Source organism: Homarus americanus, unplaced genomic scaffold (assembly GCF_018991925.1).
Source record: "Homarus americanus isolate GMGI-L3 unplaced genomic scaffold, GMGI_Hamer_2.0 scaffold32871, whole genome shotgun sequence".
Classification (NCBI taxonomy): Eukaryota; Metazoa; Arthropoda; class Malacostraca; order Decapoda; family Nephropidae; genus Homarus; species Homarus americanus.
In genome coordinates, this window is record NW_024748870.1 from 4,212,832 (window position 1) to 4,223,626 (window position 10,795).

General features: G+C 38.7%; 1 protein-coding gene across 2 annotated transcripts in view; it reads right to left on the reverse strand.

The window, feature by feature from the left end:
* Positions 1 to 10,474, reverse strand: part of LOC121853214 (puromycin-sensitive aminopeptidase-like) — a 33,592-nt gene extending 23,118 nt beyond the window's left edge. Inside the window, exons 1-3 of one of the 2 annotated variants that reach the window (XM_042347218.1) lie at positions 10,401 to 10,474; positions 8,668 to 8,809; positions 8,142 to 8,383 (exon numbers count right to left, since the gene is read on the reverse strand). In XM_042347218.1, coding sequence (XP_042203152.1) covers positions 8,142 to 8,383; positions 8,668 to 8,790 — 365 coding nt within the window. In that variant the 5' untranslated portion in view covers positions 8,791 to 8,809; positions 10,401 to 10,474. Of the gene's footprint in view, positions 1 to 8,141; positions 8,384 to 8,667; positions 8,810 to 10,341; positions 10,361 to 10,400 lie in introns of those variants that run through there. The other variant, XM_042347219.1, reaches the window with a different exon arrangement.
* Positions 10,475 to 10,795: the final 321 nt, after the last annotated feature.

Sequence of the window (10,795 nt, forward strand, 5' to 3'; positions counted from 1 at the left end):
ATAGCCATGTACCTCTCCTCACCCGTGGCTCTGTTAGGCCCCGTAGTAACTCAGGATTATTGGTGGCACTATTTGCTCATGTACCATAATACTAAACAGGCATCCCTCGAGTTACAGAAAGGTTACATTCCTGAACAACTGTCTGTAACTCGAGCTTCTGTACCCCGAGGGATATCTGTACCTCAGCTTTAAATTGCAATACTGAAACTTGTGGGCATGAAACACCTTAAATTATTACCATAGATAAATTTGGTCGAGTACAAATTGCCCATATTATACAGCCAAGCTAATAATCACATTACACCACTGGAACACAATGTATATTTAAAAATTCATACCAATATTGTACACTGAATATTTCTTCTACACCTTTTTTCACTCCAATTCAACATTATATCGACAAAATTTGATGTTTTGTATTGTAATTATCTGTTTGCAAAGTGAAACAACATTCTCAAATGAAATAACAACTGACCGGTCTGAATTGGAAAACAATCATTTGATGCGACATTTATATTTTGAGTGCGTCAGTTTTCACATGAATTACATAAATATACACAAGATTTGACAAATGTAAATTGATTTAGCCTTACTGCAAATGAAATCTAAAGAAGTAAAATGTGTTGTTCCCAAATTTCTGATGTCTTAAATAATCTAACAAGGCAGTTTGCTGTCTCAGGGTGTCTGAAAATGTTATTGGAACCTGTACATCATACTTTTCTGTGATTGGTTACTCCGTTTAAGCCGAGGCAATGTTAGAGACAGAATTATCCATGTTTCCTCACTTCACTAGAACAAGGCGTACAAGCGTGTTGATGAGGAGGACAAGGAGCGTCTTGTGGACAGTTACTTGACAGGTGAGGACTACTGAACTCTGGCTAGATGGCTGGACATAAAAAGGACTACAGCCTGGAGTGTTAACAAGATATATGTCCAGACTGAGAAAACTACAGCCATTACAAGAGGAGAATGGATGATGACATGATGGACTTCTGTATTAGGGTCTTGGAGGCCAATCCCATGATCACTCTGCAGACACTCAACTCCAAAATTCACAAAGTCATGTCAAACAACCTACACACTCCACCGGGCGTTTCATCTGTCTCTCATTACTTTGAAAAAGGTGAAGAATTTACCCATGAATGTAAATAAAACACAAGAAAAATCTTTAAAAATCGTAAGTAGCTACAGTATATCCTACAAGTTTGATTTTGTTTCTTAAAATATATACTCACTCCAAAAATTATCTTTACAGAAGGGTCCTATGAATATCACAATGAACACCACGACTCCTGTTGTCTCGGTAAGGTTGTCAAAATCCTTTGACCGTTGTGTCATAATGTCTCACACAAAATCGTAATGATACTTTTTGGAGCGAGAGTACCTACAGTATGGTGCTCTACATTCATAAATGTGGTCTTATGAAAGAATACATTTCTTATAAACAGACTTGTGTAAGAGAGCTAGTGTAATATTGTACAAGTACTGTATAATACTTTAAGAAAGTGAATATAGTAATTATAAAATTTCCCTATCTGAACTCACAGATGTGTGGAGTGGATGTTTCAAATGGGATTTATGACACACTGAGTCTATGTCGAAGAGAGTGGGTTAATCTGTATACCCCTCAAGGTCATGAGAACAGAGCACTGAAGGATATGGGCTCCTAGAATTGTTTGGAGACAGCAGGGAAGAAAAATGTTACTCATCATAGCCATCAGTGACCAGGGAGGTGTATTTACTATGAAATTTCCTGAGGAGGAAAAAATAGTGATAGAACCCACGATTTTTTTAGAAAACCTCAGTGTAGTGCTGGGGATGAGAGAGTTGTCATAATGATGGACAATGCTCCAGCACACAACAATGTGTGAAAACCCTGTCAAGAAGCTTACCCCATAAAGCCCTTTCTTGAATCTCATTGAGAAGTGCTTCTCTAAAATGAAATGTGATGTAAAGCAGCGACTGAATGAAATTCAAGAGTTGTTAGATGATGGCGTAGCAGCTACAGCTGCAGATCACACCATGAAGTCATGGAGGGAGCACCATCTGCAGCAGATAACAGAGTTGGTCGCGGGCACCATCACCCAGCAAGACACTGCAGCCTACTACAGTCACTCCATGACATTCCTACAGCAGTGCCTAGCAGAGGAGAATGTTTAGGATGGCTAGGATGTGAGCCTCCAATGGCCAACACAATTGCTATACAGTATATATATACAGATATAATATATGTAATAAAGATTCATACTGTTTACTGGAATATCAGTGACACTGAGGTATTAAAGAAAATGGTGAAGTCTATTGACTGTAACCCCCATTTAAGACTCTGACAGAAAACATTTTAAAGTCTCTAATCATGATTTATGACTCATTTTCACCACATAATGTATATATTTAATAAGACTTTAACAGAAACTGTACTACAACGCAACAATTAATTTATGTTTCCTTTAAGCCAATGGCAGTTTATCCTAAAAAATGTTGTTTACGATGGAGAAATATCCACTTTGGATCACAAGTGTCCATTCATGGCTGTATTTGTCAAATCTGTTTAGTTATACTGTACTATATGTCACTTTAGCTGGGACTTTGCCAATCCAAATGTTATATGTCGAAAGTTTTCTTTAAGTCAAAAAACCTATTCTATGATTTTTCATGCAGTACATCTCACTTCAACATGAGAAATTTTGAAATAAAATTAAAATTTTCAAACATTTCATTGACTTGCCAATTTTTATTGAAAAAAAACAAACATCAATTTTGAGTGAAAAAAGGTGTGATGTACAGTTGAGTCTGGATTTACGCGGTGCCTTGCCAGAATTGAAATGCTTTAATTACGCGTTAAATTTGGTCATTTATGCGGAGAGCAGCTGGCGGTCCAGCCGCGCCATTTTGGATTCAAACCTCCCACCATGTTTGACCAAAACGGGGGTAAGCGGCGCGAGTAAGGTTGCGCAGTATGTCGCTGTTGCGTTATCGGTGACGTCATATGACGCATCGGACTGTGATTGGGCCACGCATCCTTACCTCCCTCCCCCGCTAGCTGTGATTGGTTCAATGTAATATGACGTGCCCTGCCACCACAGAGAAACCGTTACCCGAGTCAGTCGCCCTCTTCCCAGTCACCCCGTGTAAATTGTGTTCTATTGTTCCCGCTAATCTCGTAAGAATAGCTTCCGCTGGACCCCCACCACCACCACAGAAAAACCTTGCATTACCTGGACCCAGCCGCTCCAAGCCAAAGAAGATACAACGTGTCCTAAGTTGCGAAGTTAAGTACAAGATCGTGCAGGAGTTGGAAAAAGGTACGAGGCAAGTTGATCTGGCGCGCCAGCATGGCGTTAACTAGTCTACAATCCGGATGATCAAGAAGGATGCCGCCAAGATAAAAGAACAAATGAGCATCACAAAGTCTGCAGGTGCTTCAATGGTGAAGTACTGCCAGAACAAGGTGCTGCTCAAGACTGAGAATTTGCTGGTGAGCTACTTGATTCGTCAGGCAAGACGGAACATGGCGGTGGACACGCACTCAGTTCAGAACTACGCACGTGAACTGTACGTAGCAGTGGCACGTAAGATGGGAATTGCAGAGCCCAAAGCCTTCACTGCTTCCTCTGGGTGGCTACAGGGGTTTAAGAAGAGGAACAAGATCACCAACATTAACATTGCTGGTGAAGGAGCGAGTGCTGACCGTGTTGTGGCCAGTGATTTTCCTCCATTCTTACGTGACATTATGGAGGAAGGACAGTACACCGACGACCAGGTGTTCAACATGGATGAATCTGGTCTGTTTTGGAAAAAGCTACCTACCAAGACCTTCGTTGTCATGTCTGCCAGCAAGTGTCGGGGCAGGAAGTTGCAGAAGGAGCGCATCACAGTCCTGTTTACCACCAATGCCTCCGGTACCTGTAAGCTCAAGTTATCGGTGATCCATATGCCTACAAGAACATGGACATGACCAAGCTAAATGTCCACTGGCTAACCGCACGTAAGGCGTGGATGTTCACTGCTCTGTCCCTCTCCTGGTTTGATGACTGTTTCCTTCCCGACGTCAAGAAATTCTGCGAGCAACAGAATGTTCCATTCAACATTTTGTTGCTACTTTACAACGCACCAGGACACTCGCCCCTACTGTTGGATCGTCACCCCAACGTAAAAGTGGTTTTCCTTCCTCTCAACACTATGTCGTTAATCCAACCCATGGACCAGGAGTTGATATGCAACGTTAAGGCTGCATTCTCTACAAAGAAGTTTAAACTCCTGAACGACTGTACCAACACCAAGGATGAGTTGCGTAACCTGGGTGACACCGATAGAGATAGCAACGACGAGGAACAAGAGTTGGCGGATCACGAAGTTCACGTCAAACAGTTTTGGAAGAAATTCAACGTCAAAAAAGCTGTTGATTTCTTGGTGGAGGCATGGGGGCAGCTGTCTGTGGCAACGATTCGTCACGCATGGCGGCATGTGTTGCAAGGTATCCCAGGTGGGAGGCAGAGTCAACCTGTGACTGGTGAGGTACAGTCTGTTGCAGTGGACCTTGCAAGAGAAGCTGCACAGTGTGTTACAGCTGCAGGCTTCTCCGAGACCACCAACGACGACATTATGGAGGTGATCAGGGATCCGGAGGTGACTGCCGTAAAGATGTTGAAAGACGATGACGTCAGTGAAGATGCAGGTGGTGAGGCAGCCCGAGAACAACGGACATTAACACATGGTAATGTAAAGGATGTGCAGAGAAACTCAGGCTCGTCCTTTCCAGCAACCCTAAAGATCACCGCTATGAAGTCTTCAATAACCAGCTGTTGCAGACTATGGAGCCGTACATCAAGATGTATCACGACCACATCAACACTAGCCGTCAGCGTAACATCACAGACTTCTTCGCCCGCAACCCACCACAGCCAGCCCAAGCCAGTGACGATATGGACTTTGAGGGATTTGTCAGGAGGCCCTGACAACTGTGGTGGATAGTGATGGTGATTCACCTGAGGGCCAGTAATCTGCCCTCTGCCTTGGAACCAGCCCCCATCAATGTATGCCGACCCATCTTCTACTAACGTAAGTGTTAAACCTAACCTAACCTTAATTTTTTCTAACCTAACCTAACCTAACGTAAGTGTTAAACCTTGACTTTTTCTAACCTAAGTGTTAAAACTTGATTTTTTCTAACCTAACCTAACCTAACGTAAGTGTTAAACCTTGACTTTTCTTTTACCTGGTACAGTATATTATACTCTTATTGATATTTTTCTTCTTTATTATGTGTGTGTGCGTACCATCATAAAAATAAAATTAAGATAATATTTTTACTACAACGTACGTACTGTGTCGCAAAAAGTGGAGTTTGGGGGTCGGCCCAGTCTCTATTTCAATTAATCCCATATGTTCTGTTATTTCATTTACGTGTTTCTCATTTTACGCGGGCCTCCACGGGTTCAATTGACCGCGTAAATGCAGACTCAACTGTATACCATTATGAAGCATTTTTAAGAGAAAAGTATCAAATACAAATGTTAAATAAGACAAATTAATGAGAGAATTATAAAAGAAAGTGTGTGTAGAAACATGACAGTAAATGAATAAGAACTAAAGTAAAGTGATCAAAATAAACAGAGAAAGGAGAGAGGGGCCAATGGAGAGTGAATGGTGCAGGTGAGGTGTTCCAGACATCTGTGAGTGAATGTGTCTCAAAACAGAACAATGAGAAACAACTGAATCACAGAACAGCAAATGGAAATCTTTGTATTCCTCACTATATTTGAATGGGTTAGGATTCTTGAAAATAACCTGTTAAGTGAATATTCGTATATCAAATAATATAACATATGGAAAAAATTAAATCTTGTTCCCAATGACAAGAAACTCTTAATATTATACCTAGAAAAAACTACAGCACATAGGTTCATAAACAACAAACATACCTAACTACTGTACCATAATTTAGTACCTAACTACCATAATTTAGTACCTAATTACTGTAATTTAACAAGTAGCACATTAAAAAATTTGGATTACCTGAAGAATCATCGCCCCAGCTTATTTCACCTATCGATTAAACCATCCTAAAATTATTTTGGGAGGATGAGGTTAGGTTAGGATATGTTAGGTTAGATTTAGGTTAGGATAGAATAGGTTTAGGCTAGGTTAAGTTAGATTAGGGTGGTTTAATCGTTCGGTGAAATAAGCTGGGGCGATGATTCTTCAGGTGATCCAAAAAAATTTTAAACATAAATTTGGTACATTACCTAAAGGGACCATAGCTTCTGTACAGTGAGAAACAGGTGTAAGAATAGAACGTTCATGTGGCGAGGGGTACCTGTACTGCAGTATTATTATTTATGAATTAACAAAATGAGGATTAATTCCTTGTTATGAAGTAAAATCAATGGTCAAAGAAAATAATTGTGTCACTAAGAAGCCAGAACATGAGAACCACTTTAAATCTCTGTACAATGGAAGAAATGTTGGGTCATCAAAACAGAACGCCCAGATTTTAAGATACACGTCCCTTTAAAAACCCAGATTTTAAGATACATGTCCCTTTAAAAACCCAGATTTTAGGATACATATTTCTTTAAATACCCAAATTTAATATATATCCATTTAAATATCCAGATTTCATTATACTGCATATCCATTTAAAATCTAGACATTCCTTTTCAATGAGCCTGTACTGTATGTAACCTACAGCAGACACGAGGCATTAGTGGGCAACAGGCCAGGCAAGAAATAACCAACGTCAGTCATCAGTCAGCGTTCATCTACCGTACATTCTTCCAAACTCTCCAAAAATGTTAAGTGGAATTGATGAATATTCTGTAAGCATGATATAATATTTCTAAGCAAGCAAATACTAGCTATGGTGTACTATCTAGCTGTTATTGTATTTAGTTTAGTGAATAAGAACTCATTGTCTGGGTCATTTGTCAATATTTATGGTTTCTTGGTCTACTGAATTATTTTAACCGTGTCTACAAGAACCACGGGAGAGAAACATTATATACACAACTCGATTAAGCAAAATTGAAGAGTATATTGGTTGTGGTAGCTTGGCCTTAGGTCTGAATATTTAACCCCAAAGACTTGTCCATATACATGCTGAACTGTATACCTGACTGTCTATATACATGCTGAACTGTATACCTGACTGTCTATATACATGCTGAACTGTATACCTGACTGTCTATATACATGCTGAACTGTATACCTGACTGTCTATATACATGTTGAACTGTATACCTGACTGTCTATATACATGCTGAACTGTATACCTGAACAGTCTATATACATGCTGAACTGTATACCTGACTGTCTATATACATGCTGAACTGTATACCTGACTGTCTATATACATGCTGAACTGTATACCTGACTGTCTATATACATGCTGAACTGTATACCTGACTGTCTATATACATACTGAACTGTATACCTGACTGTCTATATACATGCTGAACTGTATACCTGACTGACTATATACATGCTGAACTGTATACCTGAACAGTCTATATACATGCTGAACTGTATACCTGACTGTCTATATACATGCTGAACTGTATACCTGAACAGTCTATATACATGCTGAACTGTATACCTGAACAGTCTATATACATGTTGAACTGTATACCTGAACAGTCTATATACATGCTGAACTGTATACCTGAACAGTCTATATACATGCTGAACTGTATACCTGAACAGTCTATATACATGTTGAACTGTATACCTGACTGTCTATATACATGCTGAACTGTATACCTGACTGTCTATATACATGCTGAACTGTATACCTGAACAGTCTATATACATGCTGAACTGTATACCTGAACAGTCTATATACATGTTGAACTGTATACCTGACTGTCTATATACATGCAAAACCAACTGTAAACTTGTATGACAATTTAACAGAATAAACATTACTATTACAATCATCATTATTATTAGCCCTTCACTGTATGCAGCCTTCACACTACACAACTGTATCTGTTGAGAGATTTGTTTTCCATAGCAGTAAATAATATATACATACACATCAATTTATACTAACAAAAACCCTAAAATCCAAAGAAACTCATTATTGAAGTATCATGGACACCAATAACATCAGTCCTGTTGCCCCACATTAAAATACTTACGATGTGTATCTGCTCCTGTACATGCCTTTCATCTTGTCGTTGAGTTCCCCATCAAAGGCCACACTTAATTTGGCCGATCCGATGGGCAGAGTTTCCTCGAAGGTTAGCGTGACCATCTCATTTGTGGTAGAAATCTCCGTGGAGGCTGGAACGAGATCCTCACCAGACGACAATTTAACCTTGATGTCTCTTAAGGTCAGGTCCAAGGTATTGAACTTGATCTGTTTAGTTGCCTCCTTAACCTGGAAGTACAGGGAGAGGTTAATTTACTGAAGGAGACCCGTAAGACATTTCTAATTTGAGCAAGAGGTCATGAAAGGTCAGTAAAATATTTAAGAAAGTAAAATGTTAATAAAAATATATATATATACACATAACATCGACCAGAAATATTTACACAAATTATCCATCTTGTAAAACAAATACCTTGAAGAGTTATGTACTGAACTATAAATATAAAAATAATGACACGTATATAAAAAATAAGTATTGTACTGTACTAACGAACAAGCATAAGACTGCGTACCTCAATATCAACTTCTTGAGAGCCATGAAACACACATTTTACAAGGTTTGGCTGGAGGGTTATTTTGTAGTGGGTGGGTTTCACATTCTCTGGAAGGCGTTCGAATGGTTTTGGTTCAGGCATGGTGGTGGGCAGCAGTAATCTGAAGAAAAAAAACACAATTGTTACATTATATTTGGTTCACCGGAAGATTAGCCACAACACATATCAACCATGAGACTAACCTAACCTAATACAGTACAAACCTAACCTAATACAGTACTAACCTAACCTAATACAGTACAAACCTAACCTAATACAGTACAAACCTAACCTAATACAGTACTAACCTAACCTAATACAGTACTAACCTAACCTAATACAGTACTAACCTAACCTAATACAGTACTAACCTAACCTAATACAGTACTAACTATACCTAATACAGTACTAACTATACCTAATACAATACTAACCTAACCTAATACAGTACTAACCTAACCTAATACAGTACTAACCTTACCTAATACAGTACTAACCTAACCTAATACAGTACTAACCTAACCTAATACAATACTAACCTAACCTAATACAGTACTAACCTAACCTAATACAATACTAACCTAACCTAATACAATACTAACCTAACCTAATACAATACTAACCTAACCTAATACAGTACTAACCTAACCTAATACAGTACTAACCTAACCTAATACAGTACTAACCTAACCTAACCTAAGAGATAGTGTTTGAGAGTTTAATCATCGAGTGACTTAGGTTAGGTTAGGTTAGGTACCATTAACAGTTTATACAACATTAAGACTTCAATAACAATATACATATGGTGTCTATTAAATACGTTCAGAAATACAGACTTGTTGTATATCACAGTAATACAGGAAATACATAACCCCGTAGACTGTAGTTAAGGTCATCAATCAGTGCAGTAACTACTAAACATAACCCCGTAGACTGTAGTTAAGGTCATCAATCAGTGCAGTAACTACTAAACGTAACCCCGTAGACTGTAGTTAAGGTCATCAATCAGTGCAGTAAATACTAAACATAACCCCGTAGACTGTAGTTAAGGTCATCAATCAGTGCAGTAACTACTAAACGTAACCCCGTAGACTGTAGTTAAGGTCATCAATCAGTGCAGTAACTACTAAACTTAACCCCGTAGACTGTAGTTAAGGTCATCAATCAGTGCAGTAACTACTAAACTTAACCCCGTAGACTGTAGTTAAGGTCATCAATCAGTGCAGTAACTACTAAACTTAACCCCGTAGACTGTAGTTAAGGTCATCAATCAGTGCAGTAACTACTAAACTTAACCCCGTAGACTGTAGTTAAGGTCATCAATCAGTGCAGTAACTACTAAACTTAACCCCGTAGACTGTAGTTAAGGTCATCAATCAGTGCAGTAACTACTAAACTTAACCCCGTAGACTGTAGTTAAGGTCATCAATCAGTGCAGTAACTACTAAACGTAACCCCGTAGACTGTAGTTAAGGTCATCAATCAGTGCAGTAACTACTAAACTTAACTACATCAACACAAAAAGATGTATAGAACTTACGCCAGCAACAGTGACAAGCTAAACGTCATGTTCGTCTCCTAACTCTTTTAACTCACTTGGGACGCTAAATATACCATAAATAAGCTTCATGTAGTTAGCTGATGATCCATTACCTGTATCTGCGGCAGAATAACGGGTTAAATGTAACTTAAATTGACCATTATTGACTTACATCCAACACAGTCAACCGGCAACACTTCTTACTAGACAGCAGGAGAGAGTACCTTACTGACGCTCCTTATTTACGTATGACTCTGGTATATTTGACCAATTCTATCAAAGATCCTCTGTATCTTAGTTTTGATTGGCGGAGAGTATGCCACTGCGACTCATTCATATGTTCTCTATGATCTGTTGTAATATGAAACTCGAGATGCGTCAGATCACTTTTTTAACTATTAAATATTGCCGAATTTATCTTCTCAGACATAAAGACAAAAATTATTAAATGTTTTATATGTATTGATTATTTCTGTCATGAATTAGAAGTAAATATTAATGAAGAATGTCCAGTCATGGCGATTTCTGCCGAGCTAAAATGACAGAATAATTTTGAAATTTTTGGGA